This window comes from Gallinula chloropus (genome assembly GCF_964237585.1).
Source record: "Gallinula chloropus genome assembly, chromosome: Z".
In the NCBI taxonomy this organism is placed as follows: domain Eukaryota; kingdom Metazoa; phylum Chordata; class Aves; order Gruiformes; family Rallidae; genus Gallinula; species Gallinula chloropus.
In genome coordinates this window covers 13,190,640-13,217,538 of record NC_140089.1, presented here as the reverse complement: position 1 = coordinate 13,217,538, position 26,899 = coordinate 13,190,640, and the positions used below count along the sequence as shown (strand labels likewise).

Genomic DNA, 26,899 nt, shown 5'->3' with positions numbered 1-26,899 from the left:
TTTACTAAAATAATTATTAAACTTTACATTATTTTTTCCTTCTTTTCTATTCAGTTGAATGAGGCATCTCCTGCATCATTCATTTCATTGTCTTTTTTATGATGATAAAAGAAATGCTGATCAGAAAAACAACTGAAAAGTCTCCTAGAAAGTGCTAGAGCATAAGTCCTGAGATGTTGATGGCTTGCAGTCTTGTGTGGGATGAGAACTTGCCTGGAAAGTATTTCTACCATGTGGGCAGGAAACAGTTTCTGGCAGGAAAAGATAAACATGCAACTGGTTTTGTATTTTTATGTTTGACCTGAAGTAATGTAGGATTCATGGTCTTGGAACCCAGAGAACTATGCCTTGTGCTGCTAATTTCTGAACAGTTGATGAAAATGGCAAGTGTTTGTCTTGAACAGTATCATGATATAGATCTGGAAAAATAGGTAATATGGTAAAAAAGCATGAAGTTAACTCTCAGATCTTAAGGAAGCTTATGATTTAAACCTTGCAGGTCCCTTAACTTCTTCTAGGCCACTGGACAACAGATGACTTGTCAGTATAGCATAGCAAAGAATGAACTTGTTTGGTTTGGCCTTACATTGAAAACTAAAATTTGTTGCCATCATTTGAATATCTCTCAAATTCAGTTGAAAAGGAGAGATTTAATGGATCAAGAAATGTGCATAAATGATGGAAAATATCATAAAGTTTCATCAGGTGCAGAGGAGTGTCTGATGTAGCTCTTGATCGTTGCCCTGCTGTTCACAATAAATTGTATATTTTAAGATTTTATTTTATTTTCATTTCCACCTTTTGGGCTGCATTTGGAATTTGTCAGAGATTTAACCTTTAGATCAATTGCCACTGATAGTGAACTAGCTTATTCAAATAAACTGGTTTATCTTATTTGTGTATTTCAGGGATACTCTTTTTCTTGGACTTAAAGGCAGGTTTTTTTGCAGGCAGAGTGAGAAAGGGGGCTGCCTAAAAGCAGGCAGTGTTTTAAGAATTGTGCTTTGGAGCACATACAATGAGAATGAAATGGCTTTATCTGAGCTTACGCATGTTTCACTTGCCTGTGCAAACATCATCTTGCTTTGGGAGTGCTGAAGGGCCTGGTTTTGCTCTCTGTTTGCAGGCGAACAGCAGGCATGAGCTTGGCAACACACAACCGTGAGTGTCAGGACCCTGTGATCTGAACCAGCTGTCTTCCCAGGGGCAAGGAGCTGTAGATCCTGTACCATGGAGGACTGCCTTCACACCTCCTCTGAGAACCTCTCCAAGCTGGTGAGCTGGGCCCACAGCCACGGGACCATCTGCAGCCTCATCCCCAACCTCAAGCACCTGCTCTCTGAGGGGGCCCACGGCAACCTCACAGCCATGTGGGGCTGTAGTGCTGGCCATGCCTATCACTGGCCCTTGGCCGCCACTTGCCGAGCCGGCTCTCAGGAGCGTGTCTGCTTCCAGGACAGCCGCAGCTTCAACTCAGACAGCCCCAGCATGCTAGGGGTGCCCTCTGAGGCACAGGCCAGCCCCCTGGAGCGCTACCCAGGCCGGCCAGGGAAGGCCAAGCTGGACTGCACCCGCACCCGTGACTCTTGCGACTTCTCCTACTGCAGCGAGCCGTCGGAGCTGGGCGAGCCTGTGGAGGAGTATGAGGATGAGGCCACCCTCTTTGACATGGTCTGCGAGTCCTCTGTCACCGACGAGGACAGTGACTTTGAGCCTCATCTGCACCGGGCCCCGTCTGGCCCCCGCAAGAGGCCAACTGCTGGCCTGCCCACCACTGCCCAGGCCCAGCCTGCTGACGAGGGCGGTGGTGAGGTGCTCCTCAAGAAGATCAAGCAGGAGCTCCCTGAGGACTACTACATAGTGGCCAATGCCGAGCTGACAGCTGGCGCCGACGGGCCAGCCCTGGCCCTGATGCAGATGTCCAAGCCCAAACCACACGCCCAGGCCGGGCCCTCCTGCCTCGGCCTTGGCAGGGCCCTGCCCCAGCCAGCTGCAGGCCCTGAGCTTGACCCACAGCGTCTCTCTGCTTCTCCCCCTGGCCTGCCCCGGCTAGCCACGCAGAGGCCATCGCGGGGCCCCCTGGCCTCCCCGGCACGGGGAGCAGTCAGTGGCCCTGTGGCTGCCCTGCAGGTGCCAGCCACCAGCTCCAATGCCACCGTGGCCACCGGGAAGCCCATCAGCATCCCTCTCTCAGCCCTGCAGCTGCCTGGTCAGGAGGAGCTACCAGCCACTGAGGAGACCCTCCCACCTGCCCCGCAGCTGGCCCCAGGTGGTGAGGCAGCTGGCTCACCCTCAGTGAGCACCGAGCCAGAGGTCAGCTCCAGCCAACAGCAGCCCCCCGCCACCCCAGTTGCTGCCCCAGAGGCAACAGCGCAGTCGATGCCAGGTAGGATGCTGGGTGGGTGTGTTTTGGGGGTGGCTTCTCAGGCAGGGCTTGGTGAAGGGGTGGCCAAGGAGGAGGTGGTGCACTGCACAAGGGTGCCTTGGTCCTGCTGGCGTGTAAGCTGATAGATAGAGAAACTCTCCATGCTTGGAAGAGGATTTGTAAGACCTCAACCAAGCAAAGGCCAGGAGCACACCCTGTGAGAAAGCGTGCTGCTACCATGGAGCTTTTTTAGGACAGGCTTCTAGGTCTGTTTGGGTTCACTTGTGTTATGGGAGAGACCATGCAGCCACCTCACTGTGTGCAAAGACTGGGGAGAATGTGAAATCCCACTGTGCATTCTTCTGATGAACCAGAAAGAAGTGGTGTCAGCCAGTAGAGCCTAGAGTTAGGGGTCAGGTATTGCCTTCACCCGGTCAGAAGAGTGATGTTTGACACAGAGAGGCAAAGGAGGGCACAAGGAGAGTACCTGGAGAGAGGTTTACTCTTCTACAAATCTTTACTAAACAGTTTCCATGACCTGTAATTCAGAGCAGCTTGCAGAGTCAAGAAGGACAAACATACCTTAGCTGTGAAAATGGTTAACACTTAAACCCTGAATATAAGCGAAAAAAATTATTTTCTTCCTTGTTCTCAGTGGAAGTTCTCATATCCTGTGTCCATTTTTTTCATTCCCTGTTTCTGCCAAAGCACCAAGAATTGGCACAAACAGAACAACATTATCCAATAAAGAGCATGTTGAGACAGCATACTCCTGTTGAATGATTATCCAGCGTGCAGAACAACTCACCGTTTTCTGGAGGGGGAGGAAGTCTGGTTTTCAGGCAGACTCACCACTTCCCTCAGGACCTGAGTGCAGACAGTGCTGGCTTTGCTCTTTCAGGGTGAGTGGTACCATCCTGGAGGAGGTGAGTGCAGGAGTGTGTCCTCCATATATTTCCTTGCTGGTTCAGCAGAGCCAAACAAATGGGGGAGAGGGGCGGGAGGGAATTGCCTATGTACAATCCCTGTGGCAGCTACTGCAAGAACTAAAAACAATTACTTTAACAACTTGGATGATACTTCAAACTGGACACCCTGAAACCTAATTGAATGCTAGTAAAGCTATTAATTGGACAGAGCCTGCAGATCTTGTTACCATGTAAAACCACTGGCAAAGTTAAATACCCAGTTTTGCTAAGTTAAACCCAACAAAGCATTAGAAATTAGGAAAGATAATTGTCTTAGTTACAGCAAAGCAAATTCCTCTTTGGGACCCATTTCTGCATGGCTGCATCTTTGAGATGCTATTCTGTAGTATTCCTGTCATGGAACATGCCTTGTGGAAATTCCCTTACAAAACTCTGGTTTAGAACTGACTCTGCTCAGCTAAATACGGGGTCCCTGATGTCAAACTAAACATGGTTTGCATTCCTTGGCTTACAGCAAATCACTGCTGTGTGTACTAGAGCAGGTTTCTACCAACCTGCACCTGCAGCTTGCTCAATCTCAAACCTGCAAGTTGGGACAATGGAATAGAAACCTAGGCAGAACTTTTCCATGTAGGTGTGTCTTATCTGGGAGAATCATTTGCTATCAACAGATTCATTAAAAAAACAAAAAAACATTTCAAACTGCTTTTACCAGGTTCTCAGAAGCCAAACAAGGTCAGCAGTTCATACTGCTTAGGGTTAAACCTTACAGAAATGGACATTTTCACATTTATATAGTTTACAGAGCAGGGTTGGTCAATGCCTAGTGTCTCACTGTGAAGACAAAATGGGATTGCATCTGGATTTATACTCACTGCGTAAATCAACCCTCAGAGCCTCCTAATGCTTCTCAAATAGCCAACAGTGTTATCTCAGTGTGCTGTTCGAATTCCAGTTCAGTTGGTTTTGTTCTCAGTACATAAAATTTCTTGTGTTGTTCTCAGAAAGTGTCACACAGTTCTTCTCCCCAGCCAGGTAGAGTGGTGTAGTGTGTTGTTACTTGTACTCAGAGGTGGCTGCATTTTAACTAGGGTACAATGATTGACATGCAACTACAACTTGATGCTCATGTCAGTTAAGTCTCTGATTTCAATAGACCCTGCTCCTTTGGGAAGGAGGTGCTGGCATTTATAAATCTTTGAGCTGCAGAGAAATGTGCAATGTTGGCAAATGAATTTATTACTGATGTGTAGTTCTGCACAGCAGATTCTTGCAGATAAAATGTGTAGGTCTGATTAAAGACTAGAGTAGGGTGATTGCTCACGTGCAGTGATTTCATTAGGCTACCTATTAATGAAGAGCAATGTACCAGAAGTTATGTATGATATATAAAATTTGAGCAATACTGAACTACAAGACAATATTTATCTATACTTTGTAAAAATGTCTCTGTCCTAAACAGAGAGAAACAAGGATGAGTATAATCCTTACATAAAAAAAAAAAAGACAGGAAATAATTGCAACAAGGTGCTGAGAGCATTTGTTGGTTTAAAGACTCAGTGGATGGTTGAGAAACAGAGGTAAAACTGAAAGTGAGCAGGAAATAAATTCTGCCTTGCCCCCTACGAAGTGTTGCTTAATTATAAAATAATATATGAAGCCTTGGTCCTGGTCCCATTTGAACTGGTTGCAGAACTAAGGCCTTAAGTGATGAGTTATGATGAAAGGGTGTGATCCAACCAGCAAGATCTATTACTTTGAGTTTTAGCTTAAGTCCCATATCCTTGTGTTTGTATCAGAAGATACAGCTGATAGTAACTGGACATGGAAGTGTTGTGGCTTAGCCCCAGCTGGCAGTGGAGCACCACACAGCTGCTTGCTCACTGCCTCCCATACACAGGCAGAAAAGGTGGGGGAATATAAAAAATGGGGAGACTAAGGCCAACCTCACAGGCTGGGATAAGGACAGATTACTGGGACAGCACGGGGAGGGAGAAATAACAATGACAGGGTTTTACAGCAAAATATAGAGAACTGGTGATACCCAATGCAGTGTCTCACTGAACCACACAGCTCAGACTGTACAGCCCAGAGCTGTCCTGAAGCTGGACTGTCCCCAAGCCATGAACCTTGGAGCAGTGCACTCCTCCCCCACCAGCCCCCCTTCATGCTGAGCATGATGTTGTGGTTTAGAATACACCCTTTAGTTTGAATCAGCTGCCCTGGCTGTGTCCCCTCCCAGCTTCCTGGGTGCCCCCCTCCTTCTCTTTAGCAGGGCAGTGTGAGAAGCTGAAAAGTCCTTGACTGAAAACATCAGTGTGTTACGAGCATGATTCTCATCCTAAATCCTAGCACAGCACTACACCAGCTACCAGAAAGAAAATGATCTCTCCTGAAATCAGGGCAGTAAGATGGGATTTGAATTATTTTTGTTAAACTTCAGCCCTAATAGGTGGACATTCATATCTGAATTTTCAGATTGTTCTTTACCACTGTAGTAGCAAAGTTTTCATTAAGATATGTAGATATAATTTTGTTCTTTTTTTTTTCTTGAGGAAAAAATTAGAGGACCTACATCTGATAGGAGAGAGAGTTTTCCAATTCTGTAGAGCAGGGAATTTCTGCAATTTTTGCTTCCCACATAGCCCTTTTTGCCTTTTCCTTTTGCGAGTGTTTGGTCTACTTTTAATGTCCAAGAACCAGCAAGGGCAATGTAGGTGGCATTGGGAAGATGGAAAGTGAGTAACATGATGCTTTACGTTGCAGTACATGCAACCTAGAGAAATTAGTGACATTTGAATGTCTGAAAAGTGGGAAAAATTTGGTGTTATTGCAGAATGATATGGAGGAAGGCTATGGTTCAGAGGAAGATAGAGCCTGTTGTGTAGGAAGGCAAGTTTTGATCCTCAGAGAGGTAGGACTTACTTCATAAACAGAACTGCTGAACTATTTATGAAGAAAACTTTCCATCTGAAGACAGAGGATGTCTGTCTTCAGATGTCTGAATTAACAAAACAGTGCAGCAAGACATCTCTGGTCAAACACTATAAATCCAGGAGCAAGGAATTCCATGAGGATACACTAAAAAGATGTCAAACACCTATTTACAAAATGTGCAGAATAAAAAGAGTAGTGAGTAGGAATGCAAGATGAGACATTCTGTAAATTAGGTGACTAAGGTTGTTTCTTCTGTCAGAGACATGACAAATCATACTCTGTGGGTACCATCACAATGCCATCACCCATCTGCATCACTGAACTCGTTGGGCTGTTAGGTGATGTTTTACATGTGTAGGTGTTTGCAGATTTGGAAGGGAAACATGTTGTCCAGAAGCACCACGGTTTTCTTAGCATGCCACACACTGTTCCCCTGTGGTGGTTACCGACTGTCACCAGTGGCTGAATGTGTGCCATGATGGCAGGATGGCCTGCTCTGTGCTGAGGGCATGCTTACTTAGCCTTGCTGACTCTGATATCTCCACTCTGAACTCCTCCCTGTTTTCTGTAGCTGGTATGTCAGGATCCCAGGTGTGTGCCTGGTGATCAGTTTAGTCCCTTGGCTTGGTCAAAGGTGTAGTTCTGGTCCTGTGCTCCCATCATGGGAAGGTACAAGTGGAGACTGGCACCCAACGTGGGTTGACTCCTGCTCTGCTATCAGTGTAAAGATCCCTGTGTCAGTTCCAGGTGTTCAAACAATGCTTCTATCTGAACATGATCATTATAAAATGCAGTGCATCTGGGTGTTGTCTGGCGTTCCCCTAGAGCTTTTAAGTGGAATATTTTGAAGTATTAGAACCTCTCCCTTTTCTGCTCTCTCTGCAATTGTTAGGGTTTAAATTAAGTGGGATCTGATATCTTGGTGTGATCATAAGACTTACAGATTAGGAGCTGTTAGATGAGCATCTAAGTGTTGCAAGACTTAGGAGAAAGAAGTCCTCCACACCTCATGAATTCCCAGTTTTGATGAGGTTTATTTGAAACTCCTAAATCACTGTTTACAATGCAAAGGAATAAAAAGTGTCAGATCATTTGAAAGAAGTGCAAACAAGAAAAAATGCCCTTTTTTGAGGTATATAAAGTATCACCCATACATACAGAAAGGCCAAATTAATCCTTGCTGTAATTCTTCCAAGTCCAGTGGCATTGTGCCAAGAATGAATGTCACACAAGGCAAATTACCACATCAAAGAAAGTTACAAAACTTCATTTAAGCCCTTCCAAGAGCATTCAAATAATTGCTGATCAGTCTCTGCATTTGCAATTCACACACAAAGATTGATGACTTTTGGTTAAAGTGACTGCTGAAGCCTCCCTCCAGGGAAACACACTGCTGAATGTGGTCAAGTGAACAATAAACATATGTAGGGGTGAGACAGTCTCTTCCTCTTTGTGTTGGACTAACGAGTTCAAAGTCCACTGGTGTCTCCTTAGGTCCCATAATTGATATCTATTCTTGCTCTGGTAGCTGAACTAAAAATAAAAAGTGCTGAGATACATAATCACAAAAAGCATAAGGCTTTAAGTTGCTTGTTTAGGGAATAAAATTAGATCATTTTAGTTTTAATCATCAGAAAAAAGAAATTAGTGAGTTGATTAATCCTGCACTGCCACTGCCTTCTGATCTTGCAGCATGGATTTGTTCCCCCAGTTCCACCCTTAATTATCACTGTCCAGATGTTCGTAAATTAGAAACTAATGTTTTGTGGGCTTTATTTTAGAAGTTCTGGTAATGGGACCGATATTATTTATCTTTACAATATTTCCAGGGAGTTCAGTTTAAAAGGAGGACAGTATCATAAAAAGGACAAATTCAGCCCTGGCAAAGAAGTCATCTATTTATCACCAGGGTACAAAACACGGCAAGTAATTTTTCAAAATAAATGAAACCATAGTACTAATAATTCTAACACAAGAGTACATTTATGAAGCTGCTCCTACAAAAGACATCCAGTTAATAATTCTTGCAGCAGAACACTGATGCGAAGACTCATCGAGTGTTACAATATCTTTAGATTTTCACTGTACGTAAGAAATGTGTTTAACAACCATTTCAGGATGCCACATGTGTTTTCTTCAGTGTCCTTGCAGACACAGAAAGCCCACACCTTCTTTGCAAACTACCAGCAGTAGATTTGTCATGTAGAGGGAAGTCTTCTTGCTGTCCTAAATATTAAATATTTATCAAAGCAGCTACTCACACAAGAGCTTAGGCTGCTGCTTTTCTTCATGTCAGGGCTTGTTTCCACTGTTCACCATGAACCTCCTCTGAGTGGAACTACCTGCAGCACACAAAGACTTCTGGCAGCAGTGTTACTGGATATGTATAGATCACAGAATCTCCTGAGTTGGAAGGAACATGTAAGGAACATCGAGTCCAACTCCTGGCTCTACACAGGACCAGCCAAGTGAGTGCATCACCCAGGTGCTTCTTGAACTCAGCCAAGCTGGGTGCTGTGACCCCTTCCCTGGGGAGCCTGTTGCAGCGCCTGACCACCCTCTCAGTAAAGCATCTCTTCCTAACACCCAACCTAAACCTTCTCTGTCTCAGTTTCATGCCATTCCTTTGGGCTCTATCTCTGGTCCCCAAAGAGAGGAGATCAGCACCTGCCCCTTCGCTCCCCCTCATCAGGAAGCCACAGACTGTGATGAGGTTCCCCCCCTCAGCTTCCTCTTCTCCAGGCTGAACAAACTCGGGACTTCAGACACTCCTTGTAAGACTTCCTTCCCCTCCAGACCCTTCAACATCCTTGTTGCCCTCCTCTGGACACTCTACAATAGTTCTGTGTCCCTCTTGTACTGCGGCACCTAAAACTGCACCCAGTACTCGAGGTGAGGCCTCACCAGTGCAGTGTAGAGCGGGACAATCCCCTCCCTGGTCCAGCTGGCCATGGCATGCTTGATGCACCCCAGGATACAGTTGCCCCTCCTGGCTGCCTGGGCACACTGCTGGCTCATGTTTAACTTGCTGTCAACCAAGACCCCCAAATCCCTCCAGATAGAGATACATGTACATTTCTGTATATGTACATACTGGAGGAAACCATTCATGAATAGTCAGGCTGAAAGTAGGTTGGTGTGGGAGACACTTGAGGATGGGCTCTGATTTGTATTAATGTAATAAAAGCTGCATAGGCCAATCGATGCTTTCTAACAGGTGAGGAATGGTAGTTTCCAGGCAGTCTGTGGAAGTTGCTTGCCTGTAGCTAGGGGAGAGTTGAATCCATACCCTCAGAACGATCTACCGCAGCCAGGCCCTAGCAGTTTTTAAGGATTAAATCTTTAAAGCATGCCAAGTTCAGCTGCCAAACAGTCAGGAATATTCTCTGGGGTTCTGAATAGAGGAATTACATCACTGAGAATTACTGACACTTCTTTAAATATGCATTTTTAGTTCGAAGTACCATAGCAGAAAAGTATTAAGTAAGATAGTGTGTCACGCTGGGAGAGAAACTGCCCACTGCAGTGTATGGTTGTGTTCTGGAGCATCACTGCTCATTTCAGACTTAGAAATGTACCCTCTCCCCCATTACCCCAACATGAAAGGCTGAACAAAAGGCAAAAAGCACAAGTAAGAAGTAGAAAATGCTTTTTGCACAACTAGGATGTTTTAGGTGCTTTGCTCTCCCTTTCACTAAAGCTGTATTAAACAGACTGTGGTGCAAAGTGCTGTATTTTGTAACACCGGTATATAAAGGAAGAAAATAAGGCCCCTACTAGTTACAGCTGTCCTGAAAACATATGGAAACAACAAAGGAAACTGTACATCACTTTATTTTTAGGAAATAGAAGATTATTTAACATGGTGGTTTTGATCAGAGATCTGTTTTCTTTGTGTGGTCTTTGCAATTGCTCTGTTTCTATTTTTCAACTTATGATTTGTGAGTCTCCATGTAAGAAAAGGGAGGCAAGGCAGGATCAGATTGGGATCTGCAGAGGAGATGCAGCACAGCAGTCAAGAGAGACACTGACCCTGGAAAGGCTTCAGACATGCACGTTCCTTTTGCACTTTGAAGGGGGTACTGGGATGGAAAAGGAGCGGCAAAACGTGGCATTTTAGGTCAGGATAATTTCTGAGTGTTCCACTTGGGATGAGGCTCGTACTTTGGTAAATGTATCTACAGAAGAACTGTTTCATGGACATATTCAAGGGCTAAGCTTTTAATAGCAGCAGTAAACCTGTTTTCACCTGTCTCCATGGTAGGAGCAAGCCATTTTGGGATAAGTGTTTCTGTGAAGCCAGCACACAGTGATGTCTCATTTCTCCCATTTTTCTCATACCTGCATTATTTCCCTCTTACGCAGTCTTGTTCTGTCATGTCACCTTATTTTTGTGCTTGCAGTGAACCTAGAACCTGCTTGAGCACAAAACAGTTGAGTAAAAATTTGAGTGTATTTTCTGTTTATTTAAGCAAGATAGCAATTGTGAATACAGAGATTTTAGTTTTAGGTTTTCCATAGAAGAAGATAGAAGCATGACACAGTAGATATTTTATCATGGCTGGCGCAGCAAGAGCTGTGCTTACTAAAACATCCAGATCCTGGAAGCACTGAAACATGCTGAAATCTTTCTTTGATACATTATGCTTAAAGGAAGTGTTGACCAGGCTATGAAATCAGAGCCTCAGGAGAGAGAACCTGAAACGCTTACTTTCCCCTGTGAAACTTTCTTGCTGGGGCACTCCACAAACTAATCACACAGAAACGGTTTTTGACAGTGATCACGCTGAACAGCTTGAGAGTGGATCATGGCCACTGTGGGACAGGTGGGCAGAGATGTCTTTTTATTTCCCAAATGAGTCCACATTTGCCAAGCAAAAAGGCAGGAGGGTTGCTGATCTTGTGAACATTGTGTTAGAGGCAGCAGTCCCTATCCCTGGTGGGAGCTGGGAAGAGGGCTGCCTGCATACATATTGTGTAAAAAGTGGTGCTGAGGACCTTGCTGATTCTGATGAAAGCTTTATGTTCTGTGCTTGATTATACATTAATTATACACTGATCATTAAGTGCATTGGGCACATCTAACATATACCTGTTGCTCCCATTAACATTAATTAAACAATATGTGCACAGAGAGGAATACTGTATGTGTTCCTGTTGATTAAACCTGGGATATCTTTAGACTGGCAATGACAGTCTATTGTTGCTTCTCATTAACTAGGTCTTCATGATGAAAACATCACTTAAAACCATATAACTATGGATAATATTACTTAATCACTTGCTTGCTCTTTTGTCCTGGGCAATAAAAGGAAAAAGAAAGAAAAAAGCTGGCTGCCTGTTTTGTTCAGAGATGGAAAAAATTTACTCTGAGCTCTTCTGACCCAGGTCACATCACCCCAGTGGAGAAGCTGAATGGGTATTACTGAATTATTTTAAGCAGGACGTACCTGTACCCAGAGATCAACCCTGTGAAACATAAGGACTTTCTTCTCTGATCTTTGAATAGCTTGTTTCTATTTTCTGTTAGCACTCACCTCTCTTAACTGGGAATCTGCCTAATCCCTGCTTTACAACTGTGGCTGGTCAAGGATAGAAGAATGAATGAGCCACAGAGGCTTGGATGTTTTTATATGTGAATAACTTAATTTTCTCCACCACTTGCAGCACTCTTCAGAATGTGGTGAGCTCTGTCCTTCGGTCATGTGGATGTGCCAAGACATGAGGCTTTTCCTGTCACAGACTCTTGGGAAATGGAGCTCTCCCAGCTGTTTGGGAGCAGTTCCCTCTGACTGTACATTGAAGAAAACGAATGGACAGGAAAACTCCTCTTGGCATTACAGTGCAGCATTAGTGCCTGTATGCTGACACACAACTTACATTTCTTCTTTTCTGTCTGTATGAAGTGTCTCTTTGCCTCTGTTTCCTCTCCTCTGATTTCAGATAGCCCTTAGAAAACTTACTGACAAATAGTTTGTCCCATTTACCATTCACTTGTACAGCTCTTAAATACACCTGTTTACTGTGCTAGTGCATAATAAAGTAGCCATATATATGTATAACATACATCCATAATTATAGCTATTAACCTCTACCTCATGTCATCTCTTACCTGCATTAGTTGGTGTCAGTTTTGGTGCGAACTCGTTCAGGAGCAGGGGAACTGATTGTTCATATTCTAGGTAGAAGAACAAATTATTTTTATGTAAATAACAATACGATCCCAACAGGAAAATTTTGACAACATAATTACAGAAGAGAAATAATAACAATATTCTGAGCAGCAAAGAGGTGTGTATGTGTGCATACATTCTCTTTGTGTGTATACAGCAATAAAATTTTGAAACTCATTATTTAAAGAAAACTTAAGTAGATCTGTAAAATGTGACTAAGTATCTATTCAGTTAAACTATGAAATAGTAAGTTTACATGTGTCTTCAAGGACAGAACTAAATTAATTGTGCCCCAAAAGGCAGCCTGGTTCCTTATAAATGCACATTCCTCACCTCTTTGTCTCCTCTCTGTGCAGAATTTACAGCTGGCCCTTTGCCTCTTGAGATTCCTTGTCCTGGCAAGTGCCTGGATATCCATGGCTAGTCTAAACACAACGCATGTTCTTTGGGCAGCCAGGCTGTGTGAGCAGGTACCTAGCCAAGTATCTAGCACCTGAGTCTGAGCTCTTTCCCCAAATTGGGATGTATTCATGTCTTTGCCCTCTCCCCATCTGTTGTGTCTCCCCCAACCTTCTAGGACCTTTACATCTTTGAACTTCCAACCCTCCTAATACGGTGAAAGTTTTGTTTGCACAAAGGTTAAAGTGAAGTTCGAAGTAATTTTTTTCTGGGGAGTGAGGAGGTGAAGGCTTACAGCACAGGCTCAAAATAGAAAAACAGGCTAAAAAATCCACCTGAGGAGGTATCACTTCAAGTGTTGCACTTCAGCCTCTCCAGAGAATTTTGTAAAGACCTGGTCCTTAAATTCTGCTCTCTGACCCAGTGAAGATAAATGTGCATTGAAAGTGTGCACTGAAAGTAGTTAGGCAAGGTTGTAAGTTGTGACCTCATAACAGAGTTTGTGCCCTTCATAGCTTGCTTCATTCATAGAATCATAAACTCATACAATCACAAACTGGTTTGGGCTGGAAGCCCATCTAGTTCCAGCCCCCTTCCATGGGCTGGGACACGCTCCACTAGCCCAGGTTGCCCAAAGCCCCATCCAGCCTGGCCTTGAACACTGCCAGGGAGGGGACATCCATCCACAGCTTCTCTGGGCAGCCTGTGCCAGGGCCTTACCACCTTCACATGAGGAATTTCTTCCTGATATCTAAGCTAAATCTCCCCTCCTTCAGTTTAATCTCATTTCCCCTCATTTGTTCTTGTAAACCAGTCCCTCTTCAGATTTCCTGTAGGCCCCTTTAGTTACTGGAAGCCTGGAGGCTTCTCATCTCCAGGCTGAAAAACCCCAACTGTCTCAGAATGTCTTCACAGGAGAGGTGCTCCAGTCCTCTGATCATCTCTGTGGCCTCCTCTGGACTCTCTCCACCAGGTCCATGTCTGTCTTGGACTGGGGACCCCAGAGCTGGACACAGGACTCCAGATGGGGGTCTCACTAGAGCAGATTAGAGGGGCAGAATCAGCTCCCCTGACCTGGAGGTCACGGTGGTTTTGATGCAACCCAGGATATGGTTAGCTTTCCAGGCTGCATTGCTGGCTCATGTCCAGCTTTTACATCAATGAGCACCCCCAAATCCTTCTCTTCAGGGCTGCTTTCAATCTATTCTCTATCCAGCCTGTATTTTTGCTTGGGATTGCCCTTACCCCTGTACAGGACCTTGCACTTGGCCTTGTTGAACTTCATGAGGGTTGCACAGGCTCACTTCTCAGGCCTGCCAAGGTCACTCTGGATGGCATCCCTTCCCTCCAGCATGTTGACTGCCCCACACAGCTTGGTGTAACTGGCAAACTTGCTGAGGGTGCACTTGCTCCCACTGTCTATGTCACCAACAAACAGTCATACAGGAGAATACACAATGCCAAAAAGTGAAGCTGATTGGTCTGACTGGACAAAATTGCCATAGAGAAATGCAGGGATAAAACTGCAAACTCAGTAACAGGGCAATTTGAGTACTTCAGTACTTATCAAAGATAAGGGTGAGAGAGAAGGTACTGAAGTGCATTTTGTTGGGATGCATGTGCAGTGATGTGTGTTATCAGAAGTCAACAGCACGAGCTCCCAACACGTTTCCTATTTCACCCACAGTAGATAGTTCAGCCAGAACAGAAAAGGGTACCTTTTGATTCAGTACCAATGACACTTTAATAAAATAGAGGGAGAAATGTCTGCAGTCTCTGAGAAGCAATATATCAACTAAGCACTGTCAGCCTGTGTAGAGAGCTCCACAGCATGATTTATTATGTTAATTACAGTCATGTGGGTCTCATGCTCTTAAGTCTGAAACTGCTCACATTCTCAGCTTGATTTAAGAATACGCTTTGGCCAAGACTTAGAATGCAGTTTATTATGATTAATGTAATAAAATATTTATTGCATACTCCTTTTCTTTGTTTCACTGCTTGTTGCCCCAGTTAGACTGGTTCATGCTGAAACAGTGACATAAATTAGATTTCAGATTATGAGGATCTTCATCTGTTTTCAATCTCTCTCTTCTGTGTTGTTCTTTTTTTACATCCCTTTGTTCTAATTTTCCCTTCTCTCCCCCTCGTCTTTATTTCCCTTCCATATTTCCCAACTCTGCTTCTCAGCTGCTGCCTGGAGTGAATCAAAAGTAGGCAAACTTCGTAGCCCTGGCTTATCCCTTTGAGACCTCTTGCATTGCTTTCTCAACCATACTTATTAAAGTTAGCTTTAAAACATTAAAAGCAGTGGTTGGCTGTAGCTGAGAACACACTTGAGCCTCTCATGATATGAGGTGGCACGTGAGAGGGTGAGGTGAGAAGACAAAACTGTAAGGGGATACATGTTTGTGTCCCCTTTCTCAGTCTTCTTCCACAGGCCTTGCAACTCCACACAGGTATAAAATTCCACAGCACTACGTCTTCCAAAATGCCATATAAATTTGTATCCATGATCTGGTGCAAGCCAGACCACTCTTTAAATTGCTGGCTGAGCAATCAGTGCTTTGAGATCCATTAAACACATGTAAATCTGGGTGCTCTGTATGAGCACAAAATGGCAGAAACCTTATGGAAAACATAGCTTCTTGTTCTTCTTATATAAGAAATGTGGTTTTGCCATGAGAATTTGTGTTTTTTTCCCTAATCCTCATTATTTTTAAGTGATAAGCTTAATTCAGCAAAGGAGGTATTTCTCAGATCTTTACGGCTTTTTGTCTCCTCATTTTGATTTTTTTCTTCTTGTCTTTTTCTCTTAGAAACTTTTGAATTGACATGTAAATGTTATTCAGTTGTGCCCCTCTTCCATCTTCTAAGCTTACAAATATAGAACACAGAAAGTGGACTTAGTCCAGTTGATTTCTACATTTCTATGTAGTACAGAGGCTCAAATCTGAAATGCACTTAAAATATGCTTTGTGGAATTGGAAACTTATTTGGGAGAAAACCAGATATTCTGCTGAGGATGTGTGTGTGCAGCCAGTCAAGTCCCCTTAGAAGATGAGTGCGTTGGTTCTGCCATGCATCATCCAGTTTCCATTTCTCAGGGTAGGTTAAACAATCACTGACAAACTCTGCTAATTCCTTCTGCCACAGATCATGAGTAAATAACATTCTTTGAAATGGCAGCATTCCATTATGTTGCTAAAAATCCTGGGTAAAAAAGAATTACACTTTCCAGAGTTAAATATTTAACCTGCATATTTAACCTTCTGTTTAGCCTTAAGCTGAAATCAGTACTTGGAGTTTTCTAAGTGGGGTTAGCTGGAAATTGGTTGGAAATTATTAGAAGATTATATGTCTGAATAGAAAGATGCACACTCAACATAAAGCTTCACACTCTGTGTAGTGTTTTGCCCCTTACCAACTCCAGCAGCACTCTGATTTCACCAACCTGCCTGATTTTTTTAGTGTGAGCTTTGAAGGAGGAACAATTATATGTTAGAAGTGAACATAGTTGAAAAATGCTTGTCAGTTATTTTGAAATGAAAAGATTTTCACTTTTTGAAAAAAGATTTTTAATGTTACTAAGTTTGCAGTATAAAAACTCAAAGTATAGCTTCCTTATGCTCCACCTCTGTGAAAAGTTTGGTCCCTGAACCTCAAACCAGAGACAGTCCAAATGATTTCTTTTTATAAACCTCCTGTAGAGTAATAGCCAGTATGGAAATGAGGGATGAGGCAGGGCAGGTAGACCTGGAGCTGTTTTCAGGCTTGGTTGTAATCCATGTGACTGATTTTGGACTGGGCAGCAGACTCCAATCAGGCTGTGAGCCGACTACATTTTGCCTGGACATCACCTAAGTAGCAGATACATGGTTTCCTCCAGTGCTCTTGTAAAGTATCTCCTGCTTCAGCTGTTCTCCACGCTGTGGCCCAGGGAACATCTTCAGCATCCTGCTGCGTTGTGCTGCTGCCTGGGGCAAACCTGGGAGAGCTGGAGTTGGTATATTTATTCTTGCCAAATGGAGGTGGGATGTGGGTAAATGTGAACCAAGTAGCCCCAGCTGTCAGAATACAGAGGAAGTGCATCCCATTTTGAGTTGCAGGAATTCACACCAACACATCACAGAGCAGCTTCAAAATGAGATAGGAAACAATCCAGTCTCATACCTCAGAAATACCACTGTGAGTGTTCAGTGGGAGAAGTGAGATGCAAGGTAAACCAAGAATGCAACAGCTCTTTTATCTGCTAGCCCTGACAAAACCAAAACTGGGCAACTAGAGGAAGTGGAGATCGTACTTGAAACAATTAAAATGTTTTTGATTAAGAAAATGCATTTTTAGAGCCTTTGTGTTGAACTATCTCAGATGCTACATCCGGTCAGGGGGAGAAGGAAGGGAGCCTTTTACAAAGTCCCCACAGAGCTGCTGTTTTGCACCATTCATTAGTGATTGCTAGTATCCACTGTGTAAAAAGGTTGCTTCAGTCAGTCATAAGAGGACGTAAATTCTTAATCACTTGTCGTGGCTACAAATTTTCTGTCATCTGAGGATCATGTAGTAGTGCCATTAATATTGATGTGAATTTTATTGTTGTCTTTGCCAGCAGCCAGATTGCACCTCATTGCTTTCCAGTCTGTTGTGGTGAGAAAGTAGTGAAAGTGAACACAAACTGAAAACAGGAACAAGTGTCTGAGTGAGCATTCATTGATCAGTCAGCACTGTACCCTGCAAAAAGTGTACGGACGACTGAAGTTTATTTTAGTGTCTCTTACTTCATGGAGATCCCAACATATAAATATTCCCATGCTCATTTGCTTGGAATCTATGTCCCTTTTAATTTTATGAAATCTAAAGCTTTTAAATTTTAAAGTTGTAGAGTATTTCACTGGAGGAGGTTACTGTATAGAAGCATAATTTTTTTTGGCCAGAAAACATAACATCTTTTATAAATGGATTTTAATTAACAAATTTCTATCATACTGCAGATTTTACATGCTAATGAAAGCCCTTTCTGAAAATGTTAAACTACATAGAGTTTGATTTAATGTAGTAGAAGGAGGGAACTTTGTTAAACAGAATTTAGTAGCAACATGAGATTGGTAGGGCACGAATTCAAGAAAAAAGTGCAGGGGCTCTTTTTTCCTCTTCAGTAATCTGCAGCTAACAAGTTAATCCTTTGATCCTGCAGATTTCAGAATCTGTTAGATGTCAACCTGATGAAAGTCTGCAGGCAGTCACAGGGTTCTCCCCCCTCTTTTGACTCTGACTCACCAAGTCTAAACTTAAATAAGAATGATTATTATGACATAGAAGTGCACTTTATTTGGCCTTAGGACTTCCCAAAGAAATGGTTATTGTTGGATGTGAAATAATTACATGAAAACATATGTATTTTTGACTTAAGCCTTTGACTACTGCTCGTGTGTAGGAGTTGCCCCAAGGAAGTTAGTCTGTACCAGACAGCAAAAGTGCCAAAAATATCATGTTCCAGGAGGGCATGTTTGTGAGAGGGTGTCCCAGCCTTTCCCTCTATGACGACCATGACAAACGTGGCCTCTGCCCACTGCTGTTGTCTTGAGAATGTGATTTGCCTGCAGACACCTTCTTGACATAGGAAGGGGTAGGAGAAAAGAAAGGTAGGAGCAGGTTGTGGTTTACATTAACTGTTTTAGTTATCCCACAGGTCGGATATCACTGCTTTTCAGTAATAAAATGCAGAGCAGGGGCAAAAACAAACCTGCAAAGTGCTGGGGCGTGGAGATAGAGCACTTAGCTCTAGCATGGAGAGCATGGAGGTACGTGGTTAAATAGGCTTTTTCGCCTGAATAAAAGCATTTCAGTGGAACTGTGTCTGTTGCAGAAGCATTTTCCTTGTCAGGTGGGCAGGGAAGACTTTGGTTGGTGGTGCGATTACCACCATGAAAACCCACCTTACCTCTCATCTACTACTTCTGAGGTCTTGCTGCCTGCCTTAAGCAGAGTTTAAGACTGTTAGCAGTAATAGCTCAGGTTTGTGACTTCCACTAATGTAACAGGCCCTCTCTCAACATTAACAATCTGCATCTGTCTGTCATGAAAGCAAGTGCCTTTCCTCCCCCATACATTATTACAGATGTTACGTCCTTTTCAGGCAGTCTAAGTGTGCATATGTGTGTGAGCCGAAATAAAAAGAACCCTAAGTTTGATAACTCCACTGATAATGATAAGTCTTGGCTGTGTTAAGATCAGATTATGAAAAGATCAGAAGACAGCTGTTGCTTTGTGGGAGGGATCATCCCATGGTTGCAGGCTAGCCTGGGATACTGGTCTCCCACTAGGTTGTCTGTTTAATCTCTACCAGGTCACTTTATTTCTTTGGTTACATTTAAACTGGGGCATCTAAACTACTTGGCACTTTTTCAAACTCTTGGGAGTTTACCCTGGATCCCACAGTAAGGTGGGTTTTGCTGGCTTTTTCTGCCACATCCTGGTCTTCTTGGAAATGAAACTCTGATGTGGAATCAGATAGGAAATACAAGAGCTCCAGCTGGGTCCTTTGTGCAGAGGTGCAGCTGGTGGGGGCAAGACCCCAGAAGATAACATTTCCAAATTAATTTATTCTTTATGTGTCTGCAGCTAGTCTATAAAACAGGTAACAGCATGGTTGTGTTATGACAGGGAAAAGCCATTAGGAATAGCTTGGCTTGGTAGGTCAGTGATGACAGTATGTCATGGATTAGCCTCCGCCAGCAGCTGAGCACGATGTGGCCGTTTGCTCACCCCTCCTTCCTTCCCTTGGTGGGATGGGGAGGAGAATGGGAAGGCAAAGGTAAACCTCGTGGGTTGGGATAAGGACAGTTTAATGGGACAGCACAGGGAGAGCAAAGGAACAACAGGACTTAGAGTATGTGAAGCAGGTGATACACAATGCATTTTGCCCTGGAGTCCATGCCCGGCCCGTCCTGGAGCAGTGACCTCTTGTGCCCAGCCAGACACCTTTATATACAGAGCATGATGTCATATGGTATGGAATACTGGTTGGGTTAGTTTGGGTCAGCTGTCCTGGCTGTGTCTTCTCCCTGCTTCTGGTGAGAATTAACTCCATCCCAGCTGAAAACCAAGTCAGGTGGGCATTGCTCAGAGACTGTCTGCTTGTGGGAGGTGCTGAGTGGTTGCCTTTACCTCACTTATCTGTTGGTTTTTTTTTTTTTTGTGTTTTCTTCAGTTATTAAAATTTGTCTTGACTCCTGGGTTTTCTTGCTTATGTTCTTCTCTTCCCTGTCCCTCTGGGGTGGGGAGTGAGCAAGTGGCTGTGAGATGCTCAAGTGCTGACCAGGGTCGACCAACTCAATAATAGAAAAAGATTATGAAATTAGAAGAAAACACAAAGTTTGGCAATATTAAAAGTGTGTCTGGAAACAATTTATGTGTCCATGGTAACTGGAGATGGATTATTTGCTTTCTTTCAGCACTGTGAAATCTCCTTGGTTAAATGAAGAAGTAAGACTTTAATGATATGAAAAATTATGTCTCCTTCCTCAGTGGTCCTAGGCTATGAGGAGCTATGTGAGCTAAGTTAGACTTAGCTGCATCATCTGCTTTTGCTGGGGATGAAGAACATATGCAGATGATGACAGTGGCTCAACTGACATCTCATCACTTCGGCTGCCCCAGACTCTGTCTGTTGAGTGTCTCTGCCTCATTGCATTCATCCCATGCTATGAGATATCCCCAGTATTTGAGTGGTCTCCTGGGAATAGAATAATCAACTACTACTGCAGGCTCGATTCACAGTCAAAATTGATGTAGCTCTCCTGATGTCGCTGGATAAGAAGCTGACTCATTAGCTTTAACATTTCCCACCTGCCTTGTGGAGTAACACACCAGAGCACTGTGGGAATGCAGTGTTTCTGGGGTATTGTTTTACTCATGCAACGTCAGGGGATCTTTAATTCAGCATGGGTTTTATAACTGTGAGCTGCAGATATGGCAATTTCCTTTGCAGAGTAAGGAAGGATGCCATAACATAAATGACTGACTGGGTGTCACTGCTGTGTTGTGACAGGCTATCCTCTAAGAAGTAGTGATTGATGACATGTATAAAACTGAGCCATTATACGTGCTGTTTATATTGAAACAGTACTTAGAATGTGGGCTGTCAGTCAAAGCACTGATTACTTACACAGTGCTATAATAAATGGTAGTGGTGGGTGCAGTGAACAAGGTACCCAAGTAAATGTTTGTTTTGGAGCTTCAAACAGTGTTGTCTCTTTATTTCCAGCCTGCATCTAGCCATAATAAAAAGATCTATCCTATAGGTTGCCTAAAGCATGAGACTTCCTGCAGGCATCAATATTAAAACCAGTTTCTGAAGCTAGCTGGTGACCTTTTCTTTTTCCCCTCTGAGCACAGTCAGAGCCTCAGTGCACTGCCAGCATCCCTCATGGCTGCAGAAGCCTGCTCAGGTCTCCACTGCAGACCCCCACTTCTCTGTGCTTGGCAGAACCCTTCTCAATAGGTTTCGCTGAGTGCTGTGGACCCAGCGGATGCCTTGCAGTGAAAACACAGGTAGAATATAAACTCAGCCTGTTCCTGTCCTGCTGGCAGGTCCTGGGGCAGGTGCCTCTGTCTGCATCTGTGGTGTGGAGGTGTTGGGATGACCTCTGTTCAGAGTCATCCTCTGGATGGATGGATGGATGAAAGGGGAAGCTGTGCATGGACCTTTCTGCACTGCAGACTTTCTGCAGGTGGACTAGGGAAGCAGATAGGGCCACTTTCCTTTCCCTGCTACCTCTCCTATTAACATGCTTGCAGGGCAGAGTAGGCATGAGGAAGTAGCCCCAGAGTGCTGCCACAAAGCAGGGTCTAATACATGGCCTGAGATGAGCTCAGCCTGAATGATAGAGGTAGTAGGAACTTACCTGCTCTCGAGCCACTTTGTGGTGTGTGTGTTGGGTGGGAAACACCTGGTGAGTGTTACTATGGCAGCACTGAAAGGGCACCAACATGCTGAGGTTTTGCAATGAGATATAAAAAAAAAGAATTTTTCCCCCTCTTCTGCTTAGTAAGTGGAAAAGAGAAAAAAGAACGTTCCATTCATAATTACAGAGAGTAGTCAAATAAGATTTTTTTTCTTCTTTGCATTTGCTGTTCATGTTCTCAAACTATTAAGGTTTGCCATATTCATAATGACAGTTCCACCTATGTGTGTGTAAGCTGTATCCTTGTACAGATAGCTAGTTATATGCCAAGAAAACAGTCCTTAAGTACACACATTACTTCCATGTAAAAAGCTTTTCCTTTTTATGCTTATCTTAGGATCAGCCTGGAATTCAGCTGTCAGTAACAGCCATCATAGTGGTAGCATCTGAATATTGTGGTTTCCTGTGTCACCAATAGGAAGGATCTTTGAGTGTAGCCTTAGACAAGAACATAAAGTTGCTCCCAGAATGTTTTATTTTTCTGCAAGATGAAAAGAAATGGTCACAACTGTACTTCACTGTCATAGTGCAGCTTGGTTATGTAGGGACTGTATAATCATGTAGTTCTTCCATATCTTCTGATGTCAACATAATACTTTTTTTTATTCTTGTACATCTGTAATTTACACATTGCTCTGTAGTACTTTTACCTGCCAGCTACGTTGTGGGCATGTGCTAGATTATTTTGGACTATGTATTTCTGTGTATATTTATTTAGCTCTTTAAAAATGTGATGGATACAAGATAATTTTTACTGTCATAACTATGATGCTATAGTTACTTTCTGTAGAAAAATACTGGAACCAGTGCAACCTCTGTTTTCACAAATGAAGCAATTCAGAATGGGCTTATTACTTGGACTGGGCCCTGCACACAACTCTGGGACCCACAGAAAAACGTTATACCTTGCATTTGTTCTAGAAAGCTGATTTCCCCTAATCCAACTGTTTTCCACAAATATCCATGCACAAAACTGTGCCCCAGTGGAGCACAGTGAGGAGCTGGCTTTGGGTTTGTGCCATACTCTAGTACATCATTTGTGAAACTGAAGTTGGCTTTTCAGTCATGTGACAGGTGTGTAGTGGTATTTTCCAGTGCTCTTTGTGAAATTGATTTTTATTTTTTTCTTTTTAGGGATATTTGTTTTGGGGAAAAGTTGTTAGCACAGACTCACTGGTTCTGCTTTCTTTGTCTCTCCCCTTCTCCCTCTTCCAGACCAGGATGAGCGAGCGGCAGAGCTCAGCCGAGAGCAGAACGAGAAGACCATTCGCAGCACACAGACAGCTCTCCGCAACTTCAGGGAGTTCCTCATCTCCAAGTACCCCTCTGAGACGCGTGAGATCTATGTCATTCCCTGCAAAGAGCTTGATGCCTACCTTGCTTCCTTCTTTGTGGATGCCAGGCAGAAGGATGGGTCTGAATACGAGCCAAACAGTCTGGCCAACTATCAGTGTGGGCTGGAGCGGTATCTCAAGGAGCACAGGTATGGATACAGTATTACAAGGGATAAGGAGTTCAAGAGGTCCCAGGAAGCTCTAAAGCAAAAGCAGATAGAGCTGAGGTGTAAAGGAAAAGGAAACAAGCCGCACAAATCCATGAAGCTCACCTTTGCTGACGAGCTCATCCTGCGCAAAAGAGGCCTGTTGAGCCGGTACAACCCTGAAGGGCTGCTCAACCTTGTCTGGCTAAACAACACGAAGGCGTTTGGGCACTGCACAGGTTTCCATGGCTCTACACTCAAGTGGGGAGACATCCGCCTGCGGGTGACAGAGACCGGGTTGGAGTACCTGGAGTGGATGGGGCCGGACAACGGAGATGTCAACGCCAAGAGCAAGCGGGGTGGGACGGACTCGCGGGTGTATGCCACCCAGCACTCCCCGCAGACCTGCCCCGTGCAGGACTACAAGGAGTATGCCCAGAGGCGGCCTCCGGCCATGCGCTACGAGGACGCCCCGTTTTACCTCTCCATCAAACCTGTCGTCAACCTGGCTGCGCTCCACTGGTACAACTGCCAAGCCCTGGGGAAAAACAAGCTGGCCAAGATGGTAAAGACGATGTGTGAGAAAGGCAACATCCCTGGTAGGAAGACTAACTTCAGTGTCTACCAGAGCTGTAGCACCCTCTCAGAAGCGCAGAGCAACCAGCTGGTGCTGATCTGCAATAACTTGAGCCAGCAAGCTGCCCAGTCCATGGCAAGCCACTCCAATTCTGGCAACTTCATAGTGTCAGCATCCTATGACTCTTCCTCTGACACAGCTTGAAAGAGGGATATCACTTGAACGCTCTTTTATTTTCTTTTTTTTTGTTTCAAGCATTGAATTTGTGCCCAGTAATACACATCAACTGTGATTGTACACTATTCCCCCATAGCCCTCTCTCCAGTGTTAATTCAATTTATAAAAATATATAAATATATAATATATTTTTCTTTTTACAAATAAGTCAATAGAAATAGTTTAGTATTGCTAACATAGTATTTATAGTGTTAATACAAAAATGAAAGGTACTTATGGGTTATAATATAAATGCAGATTTTAAAAGGACAAAAATGGTTCTCAGGCAACACAAGATGAACTGGAAAAACCGTTTTTAACATGCACACATCAGTGAGTGTAAATCCCCAGGGAGGATTACATAGCAATTCTATTTTAACGCATTTTTCAGCTTCTTTTTTTAACATTACCTCCCAGAGGGGAGGAGACACACTTGTCACTGACTGCTGCTTCTTACCTGCTGGCTTATTCTTGATCAGCAAGACCAAGAAATAAGAGATACATCACTGTAAGTTCATGAAACCATTTACAACAATTTTTGTCTGCTTTTTATTTTGGTTCCTGAGGCTTGTTTATGCCAGATGGGAAAAAAAGCCTGAAGTCATCTAAAGGCTATTTTTAACTTTTGTTTTTGTTGATGATTTTCTGTGATCAAAATGTTGCTGGTCTTTAGACTAAAAAGTATTGTTTTCAACAATATGCATAAGTGTAATGGTGAAACACTGTCATACACATAATTTTAACTGTTAAAGCACGGGTTTTTAGTATTTTGTCACTGTGTATACTTAATGTAAAATCTACTGACTTAGACCCACTCTTTCAGTATTATGGGGAATGCAACAGTGCTGAAAAATCCATAGTCTTTTCCCAAACTGTACAGAAAAAAATGTATCAAATATGTCTTAAGCCATAATCAGGAATCCGTAAAAAATAGCATAGAGAGTGTAAAAATACTTTCATACTTACTACAGAAGAGAAGACAGCTGGGTAATTTTAGGTGCTGGAAAACAAATTCAAATCAGTTACACCTAATCTATTTCCATTGCAGACAATAGAAAATGTGCTATGAATCCCAAGGCAGAGTTTGGTCCTTAAAACCTTGAAGCAATGAGTGCTACTGTCCCAACATTTGACTTTACAAGGAATTGTTCTTCAAGTATGGGGAAAACACTAACAAATCCAGTATTTCAGTGAATGATTATAAATCTTACCTTTGAAATTATATATAGTACTCCTCAAATAATTCAGATAGTTTATTTTCAATTAGGATATCCTAGGGCTGGGATGAGGCTTTAGACAAGTCTGCTGGTGTGATCTAATGCCCACTGAGGTCAAAGAGTTAACCTCAGCTGACTTCTCAGGGTGCTGGATCAAACTGTTACTGTGGGGTTCTTTTGGGTTTTTTGTGTTGTTTTGTTGGTTTGTTTCTTAATTGTGCTTCTTTATGCTTGTTTGTCTTTATTCCTTCACATTCTTGCATATCCTTAATATTCTTGAGATCTGCAACTGTGCAGTGACTTTAATCATCACTAATTCCAAAGAAAGGGTGAAACAAAGGTAGCAGACAGAACTAAAAATAACCCACCTGGCACCATTTAAAACCTGTTTTCTGTGTTGCTAGGATGAAATATTCCAGTGTGCAAGGAGGTGGCAGAATTCCTGCCCCTCACTTAAGCCTTATCAAAGGTCTGTTTTGGGGATGGAGTAAGTAGCAGATACGCCACTGGAAGGTCTAAGGGCAGAGATTTCCACTACAATAAACATCTGTCCTCTGAGGAAGCTTACTGCAGGCGACACAGCCTGGCTGAGACCTCTCTGTCTCTGCACATAGCAAAGCTGGTACAAAGTCTGGGGTTTGGAGTCTTGCATGGGGTGGCACTGTAACCACCCAACCTGCAACCTCTGAGTCACTGGCCGCTATCTCTGAGGGCGTCGGTGTAGGCGGTGGGTTGGTGGGCACTGGCAGTCATTCATACTGCAGAGCTGCGCTGGTGTGACTTAGTTTGGGGGCTTGAGACCAAATCACAGCACAGCTGAAGTGGGTGCAAGCCGTGTCCATGGCAAACCTGACTTGCATGTGAAGGGAAGGGAAGCACAACGAAGCCTTCATTCGGGTGCAGCCAGCAGGATGGCTGCCCAGCTCCCAGACGAGGGCAGCCATCTGACTGCTGTTAGCACAGCCTTGCCTTGGCAGTGCTTTTCATGTGCTACAGTTAAAAATAATTTTGCAAGGCCAGTGTGGTTCTCAGTGGGATTTCTTTGCTGTTTCCCACTGAGGACTCAGACAGCTGCTTTTAGCATGTGCTGGAGTGCAGGGTGTCCCATGCCAAGGAGCTCCCTCGGGGCGCCAGGTGACAGCTCAGCCATGAACCCAAGCTCCAGGAGATTGTCTGATCTCTGTATCTCCCCTGTTGGTGCTCATCTTAGCACTTCCCAGTAGCAGTTACTGCAGGATCTGACCTGCTTCCCCACCTTACCTTTCCTGTGCTGCAGTGCTAGGCTGGGCATCAGTTGGCCTTTGTAGGGCGGCAAGGTCTCCACTTCCCACCTCTCTTCACTGGCCTGATTGCTCCTCTATGCTGGGAAGAGCTGCCTTGAGCTTGTAGGGGGAAGAAGCTATACCCTGAGGTGACTCTTTCCTGTCTCTCCTCAACCTTTCCAAGGCAGGAAACCAGACCTCATATCCAAATTGCTTCTCACAATATTACTGGCAGTGCTTCCCATCTTGTGCAGGTATGCCCTAGGCATGTTGCTTCAGAGTGGGCTGTTTTGTATGAGCTGTTTAGTGGGGTAATTCTGCAATTACTCTTGTCTCTGAGGAGGCAGGTGACTGGCTGTGGATGTGCCATGCTGCAAG

General features: G+C 43.8%; 1 protein-coding gene across 1 annotated transcript; it reads left to right on the top strand.

Moving 5' to 3' along the window:
- Window positions 1-1,230: 1,230 nt before the first annotated feature.
- On the top strand, window positions 1,231-24,030 carry KIAA1958 (the record flags this gene model as incomplete). The annotated part of the gene is made up of 2 exons (XM_084278024.1): window positions 1,231-2,386; window positions 22,985-24,030. 2 exons carry the CDS (start codon window positions 1,231-1,233, stop codon window positions 24,028-24,030), a joined length of 2,202 nt encoding a protein of 733 aa, XP_084134150.1.
- Window positions 24,031-26,899: the final 2,869 nt, after the last annotated feature.